The 21113-nt window shown below is 36.3% G+C and overlaps 5 protein-coding genes and 1 pseudogene across 7 annotated transcripts; 2 read left to right on the forward strand and 4 right to left on the reverse strand.

Moving 5' to 3' along the window:
• Positions 1 to 5628: 5628 nt before the first annotated feature.
• LOC104792509 (RNA-binding protein CP29B, chloroplastic) lies at positions 5629 to 7481 on the reverse strand. The gene is made up of 5 exons (XM_010518679.2): positions 7067 to 7481; positions 6772 to 6873; positions 6149 to 6481; positions 5948 to 6060; positions 5629 to 5859 (listed from the first exon to the last, which is right to left on the reverse strand). The coding sequence occupies exons 1-4, from the start codon at positions 7439 to 7441 to the stop codon at positions 5995 to 5997; spliced, it is 876 nt and encodes a 291-aa protein (XP_010516981.1). The 5' UTR covers positions 7442 to 7481; the 3' UTR covers positions 5629 to 5859; positions 5948 to 5994.
• Positions 7482 to 8130: 649 nt separating this feature from the next.
• Positions 8131 to 10615, reverse strand: LOC104792510 (large ribosomal subunit protein mL102 (rPPR5) pseudogene; annotated as a pseudogene). The gene has a single exon (XR_015559806.1). The product of XR_015559806.1 is annotated as a large ribosomal subunit protein mL102 (rPPR5) pseudogene (transcript).
• Positions 8325 to 12861, reverse strand: LOC104792511 (thioredoxin-like protein AAED1, chloroplastic). Its single transcript, XM_010518682.3, has 9 exons — positions 12622 to 12861; positions 12399 to 12531; positions 12247 to 12292; positions 12072 to 12131; positions 11906 to 11942; positions 11723 to 11802; positions 11532 to 11623; positions 11394 to 11454; positions 8325 to 11262 (listed from the first exon to the last, which is right to left on the reverse strand). Exons 1-9 carry the CDS (start codon positions 12800 to 12802, stop codon positions 11203 to 11205), a joined length of 750 nt encoding a protein of 249 aa, XP_010516984.1. The 5' UTR covers positions 12803 to 12861; the 3' UTR covers positions 8325 to 11202.
• On the forward strand, positions 12848 to 14750 carry LOC104792512 (adenylate kinase 1, chloroplastic). Its single transcript, XM_010518683.3, has 4 exons — positions 12848 to 13428; positions 13734 to 13874; positions 13977 to 14249; positions 14340 to 14750. Exons 1-4 carry the CDS (start codon positions 13144 to 13146, stop codon positions 14481 to 14483), a joined length of 843 nt encoding a protein of 280 aa, XP_010516985.2. The 5' UTR covers positions 12848 to 13143; the 3' UTR covers positions 14484 to 14750.
• Positions 14751 to 16028: 1278 nt separating this feature from the next.
• Positions 16029 to 18624, forward strand: LOC104792513 (WRKY transcription factor 44). Of its 2 annotated transcripts, none has more exons than XM_010518684.3 (5): positions 16029 to 16405; positions 16756 to 16993; positions 17092 to 17214; positions 17293 to 17945; positions 18030 to 18624. In XM_010518684.3, the coding sequence occupies exons 2-5, from the start codon at positions 16781 to 16783 to the stop codon at positions 18331 to 18333; spliced, it is 1293 nt and encodes a 430-aa protein (XP_010516986.1). In that variant the 5' UTR covers positions 16029 to 16405; positions 16756 to 16780; the 3' UTR covers positions 18334 to 18624. The 2 variants fall into 2 exon arrangements, with proteins under 2 accessions (XP_010516986.1, XP_087310675.1); XM_087454549.1 differs by having other exon boundaries at positions 16177 to 16352.
• A 735-nt stretch (positions 18625 to 19359) lies between these two features.
• Positions 19360 to 21100, reverse strand: LOC104792514 (small ribosomal subunit protein uS7z). Its single transcript, XM_010518686.3, has 4 exons — positions 20730 to 21100; positions 20004 to 20275; positions 19688 to 19891; positions 19360 to 19585 (listed from the first exon to the last, which is right to left on the reverse strand). Exons 1-4 carry the CDS (start codon positions 20820 to 20822, stop codon positions 19531 to 19533), a joined length of 624 nt encoding a protein of 207 aa, XP_010516988.1. The 5' UTR covers positions 20823 to 21100; the 3' UTR covers positions 19360 to 19530.
• Positions 21101 to 21113: the final 13 nt, after the last annotated feature.

A 21113-nucleotide genomic window follows, 5' to 3' on the forward strand; every position in this document is an offset into this window, starting at 1 on the left:
CAGGTACTAAATTAGTGGTTGGATCTTGTTAGATTAATGTATAGAAATATTACTAGTATTTTTGGCTTCTATATTATGGTGTGAATTTAAGATTAATCCTGTGTATGATCTAGTTTGGTGTATATAGGTTGAGGATATTGTTTGCTTCGTTAAAAGGTAAAACATGAACGGTTTACCGTGTGTGGTACACTCTAAACCAAATAACTTATTTGGAGATTGAAATATCTCGGAAATATGATACCTATTTTTTTTATTTTTTATGTAGTTACTAGTTATATTGTTAAAATTTTAAAATCATTTGAAAGGACATCCCACGTAAAATTCTGTAGGAGACTATGATTACACCCCGGGTTAAAATTCTTGAATGAACACGACGTCAAACTTAATGCAAAACCATCTAAAAAAAGGTTGATATGATTCCGACAATATTTTTGAATTATGGCTTTTACAAAAAAAAAAAAAAAACATTTACCGCCTCGAACCGAAAATAGAATTCCTAACATTGTTTTTATCCCTACGGACCGACGCTAAATCCATAAATTAAGGAATTATAAAGTTAAGAACAAAAAAAAAAAAGAGACAACAAAACAAGAAAGAAAAAGATGAACATGGATTAATGGGTCAAAAGGGACCAGTCAAAGGTTAAAAAAGGGACAAATCCGTTGTTTAATAGTTATCCTAAAGTGTCGGACAGTTAATACCGTTGCTTAAAAGTCACATCTCTCTCACATTTTTTCACTTATCAGTTATCATTTTTCACTTAATATAACAACTTGAATTACCCCTCTCATCAATCAAACCTTACAAAGAATCAGTCTTAATCGTATTGATTGAAAAGAGTCATGCTCTTATTTAATTTATTGAAACTTCTTTTCTTTCTTGGGTCAACAGTTTAAATTTTGGTTTATGTAATATATGTATCGAGCCCTGTTTTAGAAATAGCTAGGCGCTAGTCGGGCGGTCGGGGTGGGCCTAGCGCCTAGCGAGAAAATCGGAGATTAAACGGAGATTAATCAGGGACTAGTTTTTGGGTTATTTTATTAAATTAACTATAAATTAAAAATATATAGTACTAAATATATGTTTAATTATGTTTATGTGAAAAAAAAAAATATCAAATAAAATATAAAGCTACAGTATTGTCTTTAAAATTACGCTCAAAACATAAAAACGTAATTTTAAGAACAAAATTATGATTTTAATTAAAAGTTTGTACATTAGTTACTGTAAAACATCATAAACTCTTAATTTAAATGTCTAATAACAAAAATACATATATTTGATTTATATTTGGGTCCAAAAATAATCGGTATATACAAAATTATATGGGAATTAGACGGTATAATCGGATAATCAATGTTAGGCGGGGATTAGTCATTAATCGAGGCAGAGTAGGTGGGTCTAGCGATTTTACGGGGCGTGATCAGTGCTAGGCGGAGATTTTTAAAACATGGGTACCGAGTAATGTATATATGTATAGTGAGGGGTATATTCTATAATATAATGAAGACAAAAGGAGATATGAGCTAATTTGTAGGCAAGAAGAGTGGTAGACGTATGATGGAGAAGAAGCAAAGAGACATTCATATGTGTTTTTATCTTTCTTTTGGAGAATTAAGTTTGTCCTTAGTTTTTGGGGACATTATCTTACATTCATTTCAATTCCCTCAACCTTTCGGCTGTCTCTATACCCCATTTGTTTTTTTTACACATTTTTTTTTTGTTTTTTTTTTATCAAGTTCATATTGAGCGCCTACAATTCCAAATATTTAGTCCCTGTATACACATGTGAATCACACACATAGCTTTTCTTTTTCCTTAAAGAAACAGAAAAATGAATCACTTAGTTATCTCTAAGTTTTAATTATAAATCTTTTTTTCTTTTTGAGAGATTGATCGTGTTATAAACTTATACGGCCAATCAAATAGTGTAAATATTGATTCCTAATATTTATTGCATGTCGATCAAGTCCCCTTTCTGAAATATATATTGCCTAGAAAAAAAAGAGTTAATAAATACGTGGAGAATATGTTATTTCGGAAAAGAAATATCGACAAATAATTAGAAAAGCATGCATCGACATCAGTTTGCTACATAAATATGGTTAAAAATGTCTTGTAAAGGATAATGGATTTTATAGGATTCACCAAAGGAGCAAACATGGAACATGTTCATGCCTAATGAATGAGGTTCACAAGTCAAAGAGGGTCTACTTGCGCTGACCAGAGTTACAAAGCTGTGTGTGGCCCATAACTCACGGCTTGGCATATTCAAAACCCTAATATTACTTCATCTTTTCTTTTAGATATAAACATTATACGAAATTCCCCATCACTCCTAATTATATAGTATAGTATATTAGTATATAGTGTATTTATATATACGTAGTTGTTTTTTTAATTATTATTACAAGTTGTCAATATTTTCCTTCAAACTATCGACGAGAAATATTCTTTTATACTTTCAGAGATGTGTCTACATGTTATAAGAACCTCAATTATTTAATTTGCTAGCAGCAGTACTGGAGTATTATTACTTCAAACTAAATAAGTTTGCATTTGCCCCATTTATTTGACAAATCCGAATCAAACTAAACGATAAGTCTTTTCGGATCGAGCTTAAGCAAATATATATATCTTCATTCAAAAAAAAATGTATATATCAAACAAAATGCTATAACACACAAAAGCTGACTACAAAAAAAAATTGCTTTCTTTTGTTTGGGCTTTCGGCTTTGCTTTCTTGTTAGGCTTTCGTTTATCATAGAAGTTCAACTCCTTTGTGCTTTCTGTTTTGCATGCTTCACTTTGAATAAGAATTAAACTCCTATTAGTGTTTTATATATGTATAGTCCTCAAGGACGCTTATGAGATAATTGTGATTCCATACGAAACACAAAACGAAGTCGAACCATAAATAAAACTGAAAACACAAAAAAGAAGAAAATAAAAAGAATTAATCTATACTAATAAAAAGTAGGAGTTATAAGCTCCTAAAAGCGTCCACATAGGATTTTAAACCTCCAAGTGTGATTAGACACTTCACTAATTAACATTTTTTAAAATCTCCAGAATTTTATATATTAAGAATTATTTTAAACAACCAATCAGGATTTGACATGTCATTCATTAACATTTTTTAAATTTCCAGAATTTTTTAGAAAAAGGAAAATTTTAAATTTATCGAAATAAAAGAACTATGCACCATATCCGACATCGACTAGAAAAGTTTTAGACAATGGTTCAGAATCAGTATAAATAGGATTAATATGCTTCCAACAACGAATGAGCAGGAAAGCTTGGTTTATCAGGCGTCCAAGTTTAAAAGTATATTCGTTTTGATCCGGTTTTTTATTTGATCAAATTAAAACTTTAAAAAGTTTGAAAAAAATAAATTATAATATTTAAAAATTTTAAAAGTTTTAATATTATAAATATTGAAACTTTTAAAAGCTTTTAGCTTTTAAAAAGTTTTTAAATATTATAATTTTTAAATTTTAAAAGTTTAAAATATTAGAAATATTGAAACTATTTAAAAGGTTCAAAATTTATATTTCGAAACCTTTTAAAAGTTTAAAATATTATAAATATTTATGTAAAACATAAATTATCTTATTTATCTACGTTTGTGCTTTTTATTTCTTATGAGCTGTAAAACATATTTTTGTGTATGATTTTATAGATAAGTTGATATTTTTTCATTAATTTTTTATTTTTATGAGAAAAGAAATGATTTTTTTCTTGGAGTTTGATGGATTAACAAGTTGTGTGATAGTCTATAAAAAAGTTTTTTAGTGGAAGAAAGTGAAGAAGTTGGCGAGAATGAAGAAGAAAAAGAGTATAGCGAAGAACCAGACGGTAAAAGTAATGATGACGATTACCAAGAAATTTGACAATAGAAATAACAAGAAATAATATGAAGAATAAAAAAACATTGAATAAAAAACACGAAAACATAGGTGGTAGCGATCAATTAAATATGAAAACGAGTTAAATTCATGATGATAAAATTGTTTTGTTTTTCTGGTGGTCAAAGAAATGGTTTAGGATATGTGATGTCATCAGTTTAATTCGCCTCGCCTGGATGTCAAGTTAAATTCATAATTTTTTTGTTATCAGATTTGATTTTATAACACAACTGGTTTTTATATTTCAAAAAATTGTGTATCTGAAATTTAACTTTTTTCTTAATACTAATTTAAATTTGTTATAAGATAATATTTTACTACTGTCATCAATCATATATATTTTTTATCAAAATATATCAAATATATCCACGCGTAGCGTGGGTTCAAAACCTAGTTGAATGAAAGAAACTGTTTGGCGTCACCTAAACACAAATTCATCTTTCCTATGTAGGTTGTCTATTACTTTTAACGACAGCTTTACTTTATTTACTACAATTTACTAATAGTTTTACTGTTACAATTTAAAGGATAATATGTTATACAAAAATTAAAAAAAAAACTTTTTATGATTCAAATGAGTAATATCTTTTAAGTGGAGCCCCATAAAGTTGTAATCCTACGTAAATGTTTCATGCTAAGGTGTCTAAGACAAGGTCCCGATATATAGTCTATATATGATCATTGGGAGCTTTGTAAAAACTGTCCTTTTAGCTGACTTAATAAAAGTAAACAATCTATATAACAAAGTTTATGCTTTGTTTAAACCAAAAAAAAGAAGAAAGTTTATGCTTTGTTGTAACTTGTAAGAGATTGTACTTATGGAACGAGACGTTTTGTGGGTAGCATCATTACCAACAGAACTACGTACGTCTATCGGCAATGGAAAGCAAGTGATGCTCTTCATCATCATATAATTCATAAACTGCTTCCAAAGTGTATCTTTCACGTTTCTGCAACAACAAAAAAATATTACACGTAGATATCTATATTTTGACGTCAAATTGTGAATATATGAAAAATAATACATTTTTGTAATTTGTAAACAGGCTACACAAAAACGTTTCGGATGCTTCAACTTCCATCACAACAAAGAAGAAGGAGAAGACTCTGGATCAACAAGAAGTCTCTCAAACAAAGCTGTCTTCAAACGGGCCAACAAGCTGTGCAGCAGCCCATTAACCAAAAATAACATTACAACTTAAACTCAAAACCCTTTTCATTCGTATGTGCTACCTAAAACTCATATATACTATCTTAACTACATTAGCGATGTTTCATGAAACTTGAGTCGTATAACTATGAATACCAAATCCATAGGACAGAGTGACAGACAATTGAACTCATCAAATGCTCAATGGTCTACCACCTAAATGGACCAAATGCTTAAAAAGCCTATCCTCTTAGTATATTCAACTACAATTACTCTCTATTCAAAATTTGGGATTTTTGTCATTTAAGTCCACACTACATTTAACATTTGGGCTTTGTGAACCAATTGAGTTATTTGCTCAGTTGAGTGTGTTGACTTATATCGGCTAAACGCAGGGATCAGTCTCTTTCCTTTTGAAGGAACAACATACAAGTTGCAAACTCGTTCGTTCCACCTCAAATTGTATTGGTTCGGTTTTAGACATTGCTTGATTTTAGTATTTTATGGATTTTCATATTCATTTGCTCAGAGGATCGAAAAACAGAGAAGCATTACGAAGACCACAAAAAATAGAGAGAAAATTTGAATCAAAACCAAAGCGAAGCAGTCAATGGCAGCATTCAGACAGACAAGAACACGGTCTCTCCGGTTTTATCTTAATTATATATTTCTCAAAAAAATAAAAAGACCCATTCCTTTACGACCTTCGTGCATCCAAAGGCAACAAACATAGGCGAAGCTAAGAGCTTAGTACCGTCTGAAACTGCCATCATCTCACAAATCCTCTCTGCTTCGAAGCAGCTGTTACATTTCAGAACTCGATAAAATCAGTCATCAAATAGTTAAATGCAAAGAGCCCATCTATAAATACATTAGTGTTGAGTCATACCCTCCAGAATATGCGTTTTTGAGAATAGGAAGCCATAGATAAGGTGCTCAAAATTGGCGCCTTGGAGGCCTAGCCTCAGCTTCTGAGACTCTAATTTGTCTGCCGTCCAAATCCTGTAGGCCACAACAAAAGTATGTCAAGACTCATGAGTTGTTTGATTTGATCATACATTGGTATAAGAAAGAGGAAAAAGATACTTACAGCTCCATTCAAGGAATTGATGGCATTTTGGACTTCTTGAGAAGAGTTGTATGTCACAAACCCAAAACCCTTGGATCGACCACTGTCCCTGTCATAGATGACTCTAGCCTCAACAACCTTTCCTTGCTCCGCGAACAAACTCTCAAGAGCCATGTCGTCGACTCCCCAAGAGAGATTGCCCACATAAACACGGTTTCCTGAACCAGCACTAGAACCTCCTCCATATCCAGAACCTGAGCCTCCAAAGCTGCTTCTGGGACCTCTGGAGAAACCATCTTCCCTCTTTGGTGGAGGAGGACCCGCGTTAACTCTCAATGGTCTACCATCCAACTCCTGCAGTTTCACATAAACAGGATTAACTAATGCAACTAGAAGTTTATGCAATGTAAACAACAACACAAAGGTTCAGGCTTTATCATTACATGTCACCTAAGAAAAAGTTTTCATTTTCAATACATTAACACAGCTTATCACAGGAATATAGTAGAACATGCTAAACACACTAAGTAGCACCAAAAACACAAACGCATACCAAACAAGAACGGATAAAAGCAACTCCTTAGAGAATTCATATCAAACAATTAACAAATTTGAGTCAGATAGAGAGTGAAGTATCTTCTTACATAGCCATTGAACTGCTGAGCAGCAGCCTCAACTTCAGAAACTGAAGACATAGTCACGAATCCAAAACCCCTGCTTCGTCCTGTTATTTTGTCATAGATAACCTACAAAAGAACAAAGAACCAAAAACGATTAATCTCAACAACACAAATCAAACAAAGTTGTCATCTTTATCTCTTCTCCGGATCTTACTGTAACCACACATTTGCAATATCGGAATCAATTGTATATAAAAACCCTAAAAAGAACAGTTCTTTCTTCACAAAAATTGGGTAATAAAAACCCTAAATCCAATACCTCAACCATCTCAACATTTCCGGCGCTCTCAAAGAGCTGAGCGAGCTGAGCACTGTCAACGTTGAACGGAAGGTTACCAACAAAGAGTTTAAGGTCAGCAGAGAAAGATTGCTCCTGCTGGGGCGCGGGGGCAGCGTCATCAGCGAAACCATCTTCTTCGACCTCGAAGTCTGAGGAAACAGCGACGTTACGGACGAAGCGAGAAGCGGGAGAGCTGTTCCATTTGGCGGAGATGGAGACGGAAACGGAATCGGAATTGAGTTTAAAGGAGAGGGAAGGAGGTAAGAGAGAAGCAGAGGCTGGTCTAGAGACGCAGAAAGGAAGAGATTTAGGGTTGAAGGTGGAGAGAGCGAGAGAAGAAGCTGAAGCAGCCATGGGAACACTACTTTGGAAGAAGAAGAAGAGATAAGGTTTTTTTTTTTTTTTTTTTTTTTTAGGGGTTTTTGGGTGAAAGAGGATTTGAGGGTGGAGATAAGATGCAGTGTCTTCGATATTTATGGGCAAAATGGAAAAAAAAAAAATATTAAGCTTTTGCATAAATATCTCAAACTAATGTTATTTTCTAAATTTCACATCTCAAACTATGATTTGTTGTCTAAATATCCTGATTTCTGTTTTATGCAATAATTTTATAGAATCTCAAAATTCAGAAACATCTTTAATTTTTCTGTTTTTTCTCTCGTAATATAAAAAGTTAAATTGTACATACATATTACAATATTATTTAGTTTTATATTTTAGTGTGCTTTTTTGTATTTTTAGGTTTCCAAATAATTTTTGTGAATATATTGTGTGCTTTTTCTCACTTAAACTAGTTGTGTATTTGGTTGTGGTTTAATTGGGACAGTCTACTAACAACTTGTCATAATATGAAGTTGTGATGATGGATGAGATGAGATCTGGACCGTCGAATTTTGGATGGGCTGTGGAGATGGCACGTCTCGTGCTTAGGCAAAAAAATAAAATCATATGAGAAGATAAGATATTTTTACTAAATGCCAATGGAAGATGCAACACAACTCTTGTTCCAGCACGGATCTTTCAACTTGCTCCATAGATAAAGATTTGAAAAGTGAAAAGTCTGTTTTACGTACTTTAACGACTTCAAAACGAAATAAAGAATCACAGTAGTAAATCAGAAAACAATACAGTTCCCTACCAAAAAGAACTGATTATACAAACGTCTCCTTCAAAACAAGTTTCAGATAAAGGATTTATTTGGATACCATGAGACTCAAGTTCTTGAACTAACAAGCGAAAGAAGAACTAAGAAAGAATCAATCACTTTTAAAGTTTCTATAAAGAAACAGATCCTTGTCCCTTTTTGATCATTCTAGAAAGAACATCAGCTTGCTTTGTGTTCCCTTCCTGGTTCAAGCTCTTGATCAGTTCATCACAGCTCTTCCAATCTGTTGCACTTCCTTTCCCCATGATCTTACACAGAACTGAGTACGCATTCAGTGTCTTCCCGGCTCCTAAAAGCGCATCCAACACTTTGTCATAGCTCGAAAACTCTAAGCTGAGATCCCTCTCCAGCCCGAAGTCTAACAGCTTCAATGCTGCAATCGTCTTTCCTTTCTCGCTCAGAACAGATAAGAGGCTGTCCAGATCAGCTGTGTGTCCGTTTTGGTTCAGAAGATCTATACGCCCGAGGGCTTCTTCTACGTGCCCTCTCATTAACAGAGCTTCCAAGATCTTGGCAATCAAATCCATGTTTTCTTCGATGCCAACGTTTTTATCTATCATGATCATCATCACACGGCTTGCTGTCTGCACCCTACCATCCTCAAACAAACTCCCAATCACTGACCTGAAAAGCGATGAATCTGGGACATGCCCATCTTCGACCATGCTGTCCAGTGCGGTTTTCGCATCTCCAGGCTCACCTTTGCTCATGTAGCTCTTGATGAGCAGCTCATATGCATTTGATTCTCTAGGGACACCTCTCCTCGACATAATCTTCAGAATCTCGTAACTAGAATCCGGGTTTCCTTCTTTTGCATGCCCACGGATTAGATTGTTCAAAGCATCTTGGTCTTGAACACCTCTTTTCATCAGCTGCCTGAAAAGCACTTCTGCTTTCGACGTTTGGCCATTGTTGCACAAATACTCGATGATCGGGTTAAACGCGCTGGGCTCCATTTCCAGAGTATCCTGATGCCTCAATATGATTTCTTTCTCAAGTAGTGTGTCTAAAAGCTTGATAGCACGATTGTATGCATTAGCCTTGCATTGATTCTCGATCAAGACACCGTAATGTCCTGCTTCTGCTGGAACATTCAATGTAGCCATGGCTTTGAGCACCTCAGTAGCTGCTGCCATATCCCCAGCTTTGCTCTGAGAAACCAAAAGCTTCAGAAAGATCGAGTTATCTTTTGGAGCAATGTGTTTCGCCATCATATTCTTCAAAATATTCTTAGCCTCCACCATTTTCCCAGCATCACACAGACCTGGCAACAACGTCGAATACGTCGTAGCATTCGGCTCAATACCAGAAGATCTCATCTCCTCAAAGATTCTCAAACCATCATCAACTCGGTCCACCGAAAGATATCCTTTAATCATCGTGGTGTAACTCACAACACTAGGCTCAATATTATCCCCTTTCATCTCCACAAACAACTTCTCAGCCTCGTCCATCTTCTTAAACCGGCAGTACCCATTGATCATAGTATTATACGTAACAGCATCAGGCGAGATCCCTCGAGTTTTCATATCTTCAAAGAACCTCAACGCAGTCTCTAACCTCAAAGACAAAAAGAACCCCCACAGCATTAGGTTGTAAGTATGCCTAGTTGGCTCAACACCTTCACTTACCATCTTATTAAAATACCGTTTCGCCATCATATACCGACCACGTCTCAAAATCACCTTAAACAGAGTATTATAAGACTTAATCGTCCTCTCCACACCCAAATCCTTCATCTTCTGAAAGATCTTAACAGACTCTTGCACAATCCCAGCTTTGCCGTAACTCTCAATAAGCACCACAAACATATCCTCATCCCAAGGAACACCCTTTTCAGGCATATCCAATAAAATACACCGAGCATAATTAACCTTGTGAACCTCACCCAACATCTTAATCATTTTCATATGCGTATCTCTATCATGACTAATCAAACCAGATCTCTCAGTCCACCGGAAAAACTGAAGTGCGTGCTCAAGTTTCTTAGCACCGTGCAAGACATTATAGACCAAAGAATGATCCCATTCAGGCACAAGATCTCGGATCGAGTTCTGTAAACGTGTCGTCCAAGCACGGTTATCCATCATTCTACATATTGTATCCTCTAGCTTTTCATGGTTTTGACGCTTACCTCGTTGGAACCTCTCCCTAATCGGCCTCGTCCCCGGAGGATTCTTCTTCGTCTCGGGGTTTGCGTCTGCGGTTTCGGTTTCTGGGTTTGCGTCTCCTGGAGTTTTGATGTCTTCGATTGAGCTGAAGAAACGAGAGAGCGAGAGGAATGATGAGTTTGACGATCTGGGAAGTGAGAGATAAACCCTAGCTTTTGATTGATAGGGTTTAGATCTGGAAATGAAAGCCATTTCCTGTAATCTGAAATGGAACTTTCGTGTATAGGATCTTTGTGTTTCGAATTTCTGAAAAATTTTCAATTCGACATGAAAAGAGCTGAGTGAGAAAGAAGGAAGAAGAAGACAGTGAGAGAGTTTTAGTGATGGGTAGGGTTTAGGGCGGATCCGAGATCTTTCTCCGGGTCGGGTTGAATTTGAACCCGGTCCGTTTATTGTTATAGTCAAGCCCGGTTTAGGTGTATAATAGCATAGGCCCAAACCAATCTCTCTACTTTTGAAATTGTTGTTGATCAATCATATGAAAGTGATCAAAATTTGAAATCATAAACCAATTTTTTAAGCTTTCGAGGAAAACAAGTTATTGAGATTTAACTTTTTTTTGGCAAAACTAGAAATGTATATGTATACCGTTTGTATAAAGCTACTTCACCATGTTTTATTGTACAAAACAAACCAATCTCCTTCACCATGTTCATATTTTTTGATACATTGTGTTGTGACTTGTGAAGCAGAAGAGAAAGAGGAGAGATTTGATTCTATGGTAAGAAAAAGGATGCCATTTTTTTTCTTTTTTTTTGTAACCATGCTTGTGGATTCCTTCAAGCGCAACACGCTTTTAAAATCTCTTGAATAGGTGGGTCATCTCCAGCTTCTTTGTCCTGAAATGTTCCCCAAATAAATAGTTTAGTTACAATCATGAGTTTGAAATTGGAGACTAGTCTTTACATCAGTATTAACATGACACAGTTGTAAGGCATAAAGATTCAGAAAAAGAAGAAGAAGAGATAACCTTGCGGATGTAAGAGATGTTATGTTTTCCAGGTCCAGCAACTAGGATTCCGCCTTGTTGCCTGCACGAGAACATTAATCAAACACATGGTTAATAAAGTTATCCGGAACCAATGATTAACCGCACTCTTAAACCTACCAGCCGCCTCTTTCTACTGTATCTTTCATAAAGGAGAGTTTCCAGTCTTGGCGGTATCCTTCCATGTAAGACTCTATTATCTTCATAGCAGCCTATAACATTACCACAGCAGCTAATGAGACCACAAAGGCATAACATTTTCGTTACCTAATTATTATGCTAAGTAGTAAGTAGAAAGTAAGTCACTTTACTTTGGGGGTAAATGTCACAGTAACCCCTGAAACAAACTCTAGCGCCTCGTATGATGCGTGGTTTGGATCTGCATAAACCTCTGAGAACAAAAAAAATTGATTGAAATTTAGATGATGAGACTCATAGAAAGCATTCACCTGTCTTTTTAAGTATCCAAAAGCTAATTGAGAATCAAAACATACCTCCTTTAAAATTAGTCTGTTCCACAAAAGTATTAGCCTGCAGCAATAATATATATATAACGTGAGCATAGACAACAACTATGTAATGTAACATCTTTTTCTTTTGAACACCACACTAATCAAAATGCTAGCAAGAATTGTTTGAGTTCAAAAACGTGTTAATTACCTGATCGATACTTCCTGGTCCGATCAGAACAAGAGCCACACCAGATGCATCCATCACATCCTAACACAATCTCAAATGCATCACTCACTCACTCACTCACTCACTCAATGACTTCAATTGTATAAATGATGAGTAAATGACCAATCTTTTAGAAACCCAAATATCAAGCTGTTACCTTCTTTTCTGCAAGATAAGCAGCTCGTTTCCGACAGAGCACGCATCTGAAATAAAAACATTAAACAAACCAAATCTTAGATAAGTAACTAAAACCACCAAATTCATCAAAACCTAAATAAGAAATTCCAAAAAAAAAAGATTAAACCAAACCCAAAATGACGAGCAAATGCAACAACAGCCTTCCTATCTTTCCATAAATCAGAAATCGGAATCTCATTTCCTCTCAAATCCAAGACTTTCACTTTATCTAACAACTCAGCTGTATCTTTCCCAATCCCAGTTCCTGTTTCGATAAAATCGTCATCACATAATAGTAGGAAATCTGGAATCTAGAGACACTCAGTTTCATCAAAATAGAGTAAATAAAACTCACCTGAAGCGCCAGTAATGGCCGACACAACAACAGCCCTACGCCGGAGAGAAACACCACGAAAGTGAGATTTGACAGAATAACCAGGAAGTACTGTTCTTAATCCATGAACCACCTTCAGCTTTGGCTGTAAAGTTATGGAATTGATCGTCGAAGACGATGGTGACGATAGAGAAACCGCCATTGTTGCTGCTTCCTGGAGTGAAAGCAGAGGAAACCAAAAAAAAAAAAAAAATCTAAACTTTAATCGATTTCGGATTTTCTCAAACCGTTGGTTAATCACGTGGAGTTGGGTTAACACACGTGTCCGATGACGTAAGCATGATCTGTTAGAAAAGTCACATGCCACGTCGGATAAGTTTAGGGCAAAACGGGAAAAGAATCTAAAAAGATCCTTTAAAAGAGCATATGTTCGTGCACGTTCTTCTTTAGGGTAAAAAGCTCTCAAATCTCATCTCAAGCTCACGCCAAGCCGCTGCTTCTCTCTCTCTCTCTCTCTCTCTCTCTACATTTCTATATCTGCAAATGGCGAGAGTAGTGCGTGTGGCGAGATCCTCCTCCCTATTTGGCTTCGGTAACCGATTCTACTCTACCGAAGCTAGCCACGCGTCTTCGCCGTTTCTTCACGGCGGCGGAGCTCGTAAGGTTGCTGCGAAAGATAGGAATGTTCAGTGGGTGTTTCTCGGGTGTCCTGGTGTTGGAAAAGGTACTTACGCTAGCAGACTTTCGACCCTTCTTGGTGTTCCTCATATAGCTACCGGTGATCTCGTCCGTGAGGCGCTAGCTTCTTCTGGACCTCTCTCCCAAAAGGTGCGACCTTTTTCTCTTTTTGCTTTCTCTTTTCTATTACTGTGATTGAGATTTGAGATGAAGATCTCTTCTATGTTCGAGTTTGGATCCAAGTAGTCTCAAATTAACATCTTTTCATTGGATCTGAAGGATTTAATCTATCTCGTTACAGATCTAGTGACCTAACTCCATTTCAAAGTGTTTCTGATTACATTTGATTAGCATCATAACGGATCTATTCGTATACATTAAAGTCAATGGCTTTGTTTTGTTTCTTTGCATAAGAGTTAAAAGACTCATCATTTGGATGTTTTTGATTGATGCAGCTATCGGAGATTGTAAACCAGGGGAAATTGGTGTCTGATGAGATTATAGTTGACTTATTGTCCAAGAGACTTGAGGCTGGTGAAGCCAAAGGTGAATCAGGGTTTATTCTTGATGGCTTTCCAAGGACCATGAGACAAGCTGTAAGTTAATCATTGGTTTTTACATCTTTAAAGCATATTGAGAAAGTTTTGATTATCAATCTCCAGTAACAATTTCTAACACTGGATTGTCTTTTGTTTCAGGAAATACTGGGAGATGTAACTGACATCGATTTGGTGGTGAATTTGAAGCTACCTGAGGAAGTTTTGGTTGAGAAATGCCTTGGGAGGAGAACCTGTAATCAATGTGGTAAAGGTTTTAATATCGCACACATCAACTTAAAGGGTGAGAATGGAAGACCTGCTATTAGCATGGATCCGCTAATGCCTCCACCTAACTGTATGTCAAAGCTCATCACTCGAGCTGATGATACTGAAGAGGTTGTGAAAGCAAGGCTTCGTATATACAGCGAAACGGTAAGACTATATATTGTCGTTTCCAGTTCAAGTGTATAAAATTTGATGAACTATCAAGTGTTTATTAGTGTCTTCTTTCTATATATGCAGAGCCAGCCTCTAGAAGAATACTACCGTAACAAGGGAAAGCTAATGGAGTTTGACTTACCTGGAGGCATCCCGGAGTCTTGGCCAAGGCTATTAGAAGCCTTAAGGCTTGATGATTACGAAGAGAAACAGTCTGCCGTGGCATAGTTCACAATCAAATCTCCCCGGTATTTAAATTCTTTGCATGTGGAAGACATATGCCTTATCAATTTTGTGTTGGAAATAAAAGTGAAAAAAAAAAAAAAAACCAGTAGATTGTTTTTTTACCTCAATAGAAATAATCATACACACTTGCAAACTATTATCTTTCCACGGGCCCGTGATTTCGGCTCCATGAGAGAAATTTTCTGTATCCAATGATTGTTTGAGCTTTGCTAGTTGATAATACAGGATTGTATCAATACATTTACACTACTTGTTATGTGCATCGTGTTCAATCTTTATGCTCTTGTGTGATATGTTTTGTTGGTGAATGTGATGATATTGCGGCTGGCCGAGCTGGCTGGTTAAAGAACTCAACCAGACAGTAAAGTAAAACAGTCGCATACATTAAAAACGGGAACTTATAACCAGCTCTTGACTGTCCTAGAATTGGCGGTGCGGGATAGAAATGTTCCTTACATCATCGAATCGATACTAATTATTGGCTCTTCTATATTAATTATTGCTCTTTTACTGTATGTGATCGTCATCACCTAGCTTATGTGTTTTGCGTTCGCGTCTCTTAAAAATATAGGGTCTTTTTATTCTTCCGACGTGAGTACAAATTCTTCTTGTGGACGATGTAATCAGATTCAATTAAAAAAGCTAAACCGGACGTAGCTCGTTGCATTTAAAATCACAAGGAACAAACGTGTAGTTTGGTTGATTGAAAAGCTAAACCGGACCTAACCCGTTTCACTAAAATCACGATGACACATTGTACTTCGATTGCCTTGGTAACGCAAGACTTAGAAGCCGGTTTGCTATTCCAGTTGTGTCAAACAAAGCTTGTAATAGTTTTTAGTTTCTTACGCGCAATTCTATTGTTCAAACTCGATTTGCTATTCACTGTAAGAGTCAAAAACTTGATAAAACATTATTTGTTCAAGAACGGGATATATTAAATTAATACTTTAAAACTTGACTAATGCAAAACTTTGGAGGAATCATATAACAAGACAATGAAGAAGTTGAGATGTGAGTTAATAGGAAAAAAGTGATTTATACATAAAGCTGTGTACAAGTGTGTTTATATACATACATTGATTAAGCTTCAACAATCTTCTTAACTAAGAACCTAACAAATTAGTTAGACAATTAATAAATATCAACTCTAATATATCTGTTGAAAGTCCAATATCGTTGAATATTGCAAGCTAACAAAGAAAAACAACAATAAGTTGTTTACATAAATATATATATATATATATATATATATATATATATATATATATATATTTAAATGATCATTGGGCAGTGGTATTTAATAATATTTTACTTTAGAGTATGGTTGGTAAAAAAATACGAAAGGAGACAAGAACAACGTGATTGTAATAAACCGGATATAATTTGGTTTGGTTTAATTTTAGATAAAAAGATATACAGGTTGGTATGGTTCTGTTCACGTGTTTGCTAGGAACAAAACAAGTTGGCGCGCGTGTCAACAAACAATAAGACATGTTTTGGTCGCTGTGACCTTGTCTGTCAACTAAAAAGCGAAACGATGGCGTTTCTATTCTGGCAACGTTTTCCAACCAACTTTCTAAACTCAACTAACGTTCAACGAGTGACCATCTTATTCTTCCTCTCATCTCTGTCTCATTCCTTTTCATGAGCATCTTCATCATCAATATAGACTAAACGGACCTTGATCCATCCAAAAATTCCCTAAAGTGACACGTGTATACGTTACAGTGTCGGCCAAAGCTCAACGAACTCTCTTATCGTACGAAGGGTATATGAATATCATCATATTGCAATCATCGTAAACCGGATTCGGATATGCTTCTTGGATCCTAACTCTCTTGAAATAGGGTTTCCTCTCAAATCCTTTTCACAAGTTCAGTTTTTTTTTTGGCATTCTCACCGTGAGTACTACTTACTACTTCGATTTCTCTCTCTTTTGGCGTTTGTGTTTTTTTTTTGTTATGATTGTAGATTATATGGGCACATGTGTATCATCAAGTTTCTTTTCTTATCTTATTATTTGCAACTATTTTTCAAGTTTTATAGATCGAGAGATTTTTTATGATTGGATTTGGGAATTGATGTTTCTTCAATCACTTTTGTTTGATCTTTGATCTTGCTCCACCTTTTCCTTTCCTAAATTGGGCAAATGAGTTTTGTCTTTTTAAGTTATAGATTAACGAGTTGGTCATAACTTAGAATCATGAGAAATATCTCTTACAGAATGTGGAATACTTGTTTTTTTGTTCAGGCTCGGCACTAATTAAGGTCGAGCAATGGAGGTGAAGGAGGTTGATAGAGTGATAATAGCAAAACCGGTGGCCTCGAGGCCTTCTTCAAGTTCTAGCTTCAGGAATTTCACTGAGCTTCTCACTGATTCAGTTACCGTATCTCCTCAATCTAATTGCAATGACATTGTAGACGCTGCTATAAGACCAAAGACTTTGAGGTTCAACCAGCCAGTTGCAGCTTCGGTCTCATATCCACGGGTATCTATCGAGTTGTCTCTTAAATTCTTGTCATTTGTTATCTTCTTTCTGAATCTTCTCCATCTTGGTCTTGACTCAACTCTTTCTGATAATTTTAGGTTGAAAGAAACAATAAGGGAAATGGAAAGTCTTGTGATGATTCAGATAGCAAAAGCTATGTCGTTTATAAACCCAAAGCAAAGCTTGTCTCCAAAGCAACCGTCTCTGCATTGGCTAATATGGTAAGTAGCTTCCAAAGCTAAAAGAACACTGACTACGGATTTTTCGAAGTCGTTTTAACACTCTTTTGTTTTCTTTAGCTTCAGGGGAACATGCAGCAGACTTGGAGACAACCCGAAGCAGTAGCCTATGGGAAAAGTGTGAGCCAAGGTACATATCGAGCGGGTCCTAATCTAGTCCAGAAAGTTCCATCCTTTACGGAACCAGAGACATCTGTTGGGGACAGATCTTCAGTGGATGGATACAACTGGAGGAAATACGGACAGAAGCAAGTTAAAGGGAGTGAGTGTCCAAGGAGTTATTACAAATGCACACATCCCAAATGTCCGGTGAAGAAGAAAGTAGAGAGATCAGTGGAAGGTCAGGTTTCAGAGATTGTGTATCAAGGTGAGCATAATCACTCAAAGCCGTCTTGTCCTCTTCCACGGCGCGCTTCATCAACAACCTCTTCAGGGTTTCAGAAACCACCAAAAGCGGTTGCTTCTGAAGGATCAATGGGACAAGACCCTACCAATAGTCTCTATTCTTCTCTTTGGAGCAATCAAAGCAATGAATCTTCTAAAAGCAGAACAGATAAGATGAATGAGGGTTGTGTTATTACACCATTCGAGTTTGCGGTTCCAAAATCGACAAATTCGAATGCCGGAACTTCGGATTCTGGTTGCAGAAGTAGCCAATGTGATGAAGGCAGCAACGGAGGAGAGCTTGATGATCCAAACAGAAACAAAAGAAGGTAAGACTAGGGATTGTTTCAAACTCTAGTTTATGTGTTTGTGTTTTTTGCATTTCTTGTATTGAATTTGTATTTTGACAACAGGAAGAACGAGAAGCAAACGAGTGAAGCAGGAGTATCGCAAGGCTCGGTGGAATCAGACAGTCTTGAAGATGGATTCAGGTGGAGGAAGTACGGACAAAAAGTGGTGGGAGGCAATGCGTATCCAAGAAGTTATTACAGATGCACGAGTGCTAATTGCAGAGCAAGGAAACATGTTGAGAGAGCGAGTGATGATCCAAGAGCTTTCATTACAACCTACGAGGGTAAACATAATCATCATTTGCTCTTGAACCCTCCAACTTCCTCCTCTACTCTTCCTTTTAACTCTCCACAGCTTTCTAAGTAACACATTTTGATGCATTCATGCTTTCTCTTTTTTTCTATTTCTTTTTTGTCGAGAAATAGAAAAAAAGAGAAAGCAAATTGGTATACACAATCACCATTTGCTCTTTTACCCATTTAGCTTCCCACAACTTTCTAAGCAATCCATTTAATCCCATTCATGTTTTTTCTTCGATCTTTATACCACAGTAGTTAATTAATCGTGTGAATCTATTTTTATTTACATAAAGATTGTAAGGATAAGAAGACTGATGTTATTTTAACAAAACCAAATAAAAAAAAAAAGAGTTACATTTTAGGTGTCCTCATGATAGAATCAAGAAATTGGTATTGTAACTTCCTACATGGATGGTGGGTTGATTGGACTCGAGAAATTTGGTTTCATAGTGCCATTTCCTTTTTTCCCTCTTTTTGTTAAACATAATGCACTTTCGACTGATGTGCCTCACTTACATTAGTGGTTTATCGAATCCACTAAATCCCCTAACGTTGGTATCGTACTTCTTATCCAAGAAATAAAAGATAAACTCATAAGCTTATTAATGAGCTAACCTATCTGCTGCTAGATGATTATATTTTTGCGGTCTGAACTGAAGGGAGAAATAAACTAATACTGAGATCATACCTGGTAGATGGGGATTGAAAGGTCGGCCATGTCTCGATATTAAGAAGCCCTTCTGCGTCACTTGAGTATGATTTGTAACATTCTCATAGTCATGCCCGCATGTATAAACATGACTGGCAGCACCATCCAGGAATGTCACATAAATTAGTGTCAGTCTGTCATATGGAATGATTGCCAAACTAGTCAAGCAGCAACACTAAGCAGTGTTTAGTTGGGTCCTTAAAGATTCGAAATATTAGCCGAGTCTCAAAAGATATTTTCTTGGGTTGGAAGTTGGAACACAATTGCACCATCATTTACATTTTCTATTTGAAGAATAGCTGCAAATTGGAAACTATAATTCTTGAAGATGGGTACCATATATCAAACAATCATAATTTATAGAACTTTTAAATCAGAAATATATAGATGAAATAGTTTTAAATATGAAAATGTTTGATTGATCAAGATCCCAAGTCGATTCAAGCGTCAAAACTTCATTAAAGATAGAGAGATCATCTGAAACATATCCAAAGCTAATGGAAACAGCACAAAAACTCTTTGATATAATGCAAACATAAAGGAAAGGACGATCCCTTAACGATTGGCCTTGGCAACCCTCTCAATCTCATCTTTCTTCTTGATGGCATAGCTGCAAGAGAAGAGAAGAGCAGATACTATTATTAGCTTCTAACCGATACAAATGCAAAGACATGAAGAAACACACAATGTAGATGAGTGTGTATTTATTTACCTGTTGGAAGATCCCTTGCCAGCATTGATGAGTTCATCAGCAAGGCACTCAGCAATTGTCTTGATGTTTCTAAAGGCAGCTTCACGTGCACCAGTGGTGAGCAGGAAGATCGCTTGGTTGACACGTCTTAGAGGAGAGATATCAACAGCCTGTCTCCTAACCACACCAGCAGATCCAATCCTGGTAGCATCCTCACGAGGACCACTGGTTCACACAAAGAAAACAAACATCATGAGAAAAAAAAACGTTCATAGAAGAAGCACGCACGCACGCAAGAAAACAACAGGTTGTTTCGATAGCACAATCTTAAAATTACCTGTTAACAATGGCATCAATGATAATTTGAATCGGGTTGGCGTCAGTCAAGAGGTGGATGATCTCCATAGCATGCTTGACGATCCTAACAGCCATCAACTTCTTACCGTTGTTCCTTCCGTGCATCATGAGAGAGTTTGTAAGCCTCTCAACAATTGGGCATTGAGCCTTTCTGAACCTCTTGACAGAGTATCTTCCAGCAGTGTGGGGAACAAAGGTTGCGTGTTTCGCTGACTGAACACCAATGTAGTCAACAAGACTTATGTCTTTAACCTACACATCCACAGATACACAGATGGAAACAACAAAATTATCAGCCTCAATCTTTTGAAACACACACACACAGACACAAACAAAAAACATGACCTTTGAAGTCAATTTAGAGATCCAAACTATAAAAAGCCCTAATATATAAAAAAAACATCCCAAGAGCCAAATAAGTGTTATTAGCTATAGTGAAACAATTTGAACTAATTCAAACAATGAAGCCAATGTAAAGTACTCATATCAGAGCAGAGCAATCATTTCAATTTCTAGCACATTTCAAGAGATAAGATTCATTAACAAGGCTAGATTACAGCTGAATCTAGATTATAGAAGAAACTGTAAACGAGTAGATCGATTGGAACAGAACCAAAAGAGTAGCAGCACAATCTACGAGTTGTTGTTACACACACTCTAAAGAGTTTAAAGAGAGAGAGAGAGAGAGAGAGATGAGGAAAATTACATCAAGATCATCAAAGCTCCAACGGTTGAAGAGCTTAACCTCGTTGGTAAGCTGTTCTTGAATCTCAGCGTCGATTTCCACGGCGGCGGCCATGACTGGAAGTGGTGTAGTGAGGATTGAGGAGGAAGGAGGAGAGAAGTAGGGATCTTTTTTTTTAAGCCGCGGCTCCGCTCACGAATGAAGAAACCCTAGAAAACGAGTGAGGTGGTAGTAGTAATGTTCTGTTTATAAAATGGGTTTTATTGGGCCTTGATGTGTTATGATGTTGGGCTATTTGGCTTTGTTTTACTTTTTTTAAGTTTTTTCAGATTTAGATTAGAAGATAGATTAGTTTTGAAGTTAAAGTTATAAATGGGAGATGTTTTAAGCCTAACCAAAATATAT

This window comes from Camelina sativa, chromosome 6, assembly GCF_030686135.1.
Source record: "Camelina sativa cultivar CO46 ecotype springtype chromosome 6, ASM3068613v1".
Classification (NCBI taxonomy): Eukaryota; Viridiplantae; Streptophyta; class Magnoliopsida; order Brassicales; family Brassicaceae; genus Camelina; species Camelina sativa.

Bases quoted from the DNA above. Each gene is read 5' to 3' on its own strand.
- LOC104792509 (XM_010518679.2), bottom strand. From the start codon at position 7,441: ATGGCTGCTTCAGCTTCTTCTCTCGCTCTCTCCACCTTCAACCCTAAA. The intron at 6,874-7,066 runs GTATTGGATTTA...GTTCTTTTGTAG, and splicing joins GAAATGTTGAGATGGTTGAG to GTTATCTATGACAAAATAAC. The intron at 6,482-6,771 runs GTAAGAAGATAC...GTGAAACTGCAG, and splicing joins CTCAGCAGTTCAATGGCTAT to GAGTTGGATGGTAGACCATT.
- LOC104792511 (XM_010518682.3), bottom strand. From the start codon at position 12,802: ATGGCGGTTTCTCTATCGTCACCATCGTCTTCGACGATCAATTCCATA. The intron at 12,532-12,621 runs GTGAGTTTTATT...TTATCGAAACAG, and splicing joins GGCCATTACTGGCGCTTCAG to GAACTGGGATTGGGAAAGAT. The intron at 11,803-11,905 runs GTATGTTTTGAT...TTTTGTTCTCAG, and splicing joins ACAGACTAATTTTAAAGGAG to AGGTTTATGCAGATCCAAAC.
- LOC104792512 (XM_010518683.3), top strand. From the start codon at position 13,144: ATGGCGAGAGTAGTGCGTGTGGCGAGATCCTCCTCCCTATTTGGCTTC. The intron at 13,429-13,733 runs GTGCGACCTTTT...TGATTGATGCAG, and splicing joins CTGGACCTCTCTCCCAAAAG to CTATCGGAGATTGTAAACCA. The intron at 13,875-13,976 runs GTAAGTTAATCA...CTTTTGTTTCAG, and splicing joins CAAGGACCATGAGACAAGCT to GAAATACTGGGAGATGTAAC.
- LOC104792513 (XM_010518684.3), top strand. From the start codon at position 16,781: ATGGAGGTGAAGGAGGTTGATAGAGTGATAATAGCAAAACCGGTGGCC. The intron at 17,215-17,292 runs GTAAGTAGCTTC...TGTTTTCTTTAG, and splicing joins TCTCTGCATTGGCTAATATG to CTTCAGGGGAACATGCAGCA. The intron at 17,946-18,029 runs GTAAGACTAGGG...TTTTGACAACAG, and splicing joins CCAAACAGAAACAAAAGAAG to GAAGAACGAGAAGCAAACGA.
- LOC104792514 (XM_010518686.3), bottom strand. From the start codon at position 20,822: ATGGCCGCCGCCGTGGAAATCGACGCTGAGATTCAAGAACAGCTTACC. The intron at 19,892-20,003 runs GTAATTTTAAGA...TGTGTGAACCAG, and splicing joins ATTGATGCCATTGTTAACAG to TGGTCCTCGTGAGGATGCTA. The intron at 19,586-19,687 runs GTAAATAAATAC...CTTCTCTTGCAG, and splicing joins GGCAAGGGATCTTCCAACAG to CTATGCCATCAAGAAGAAAG.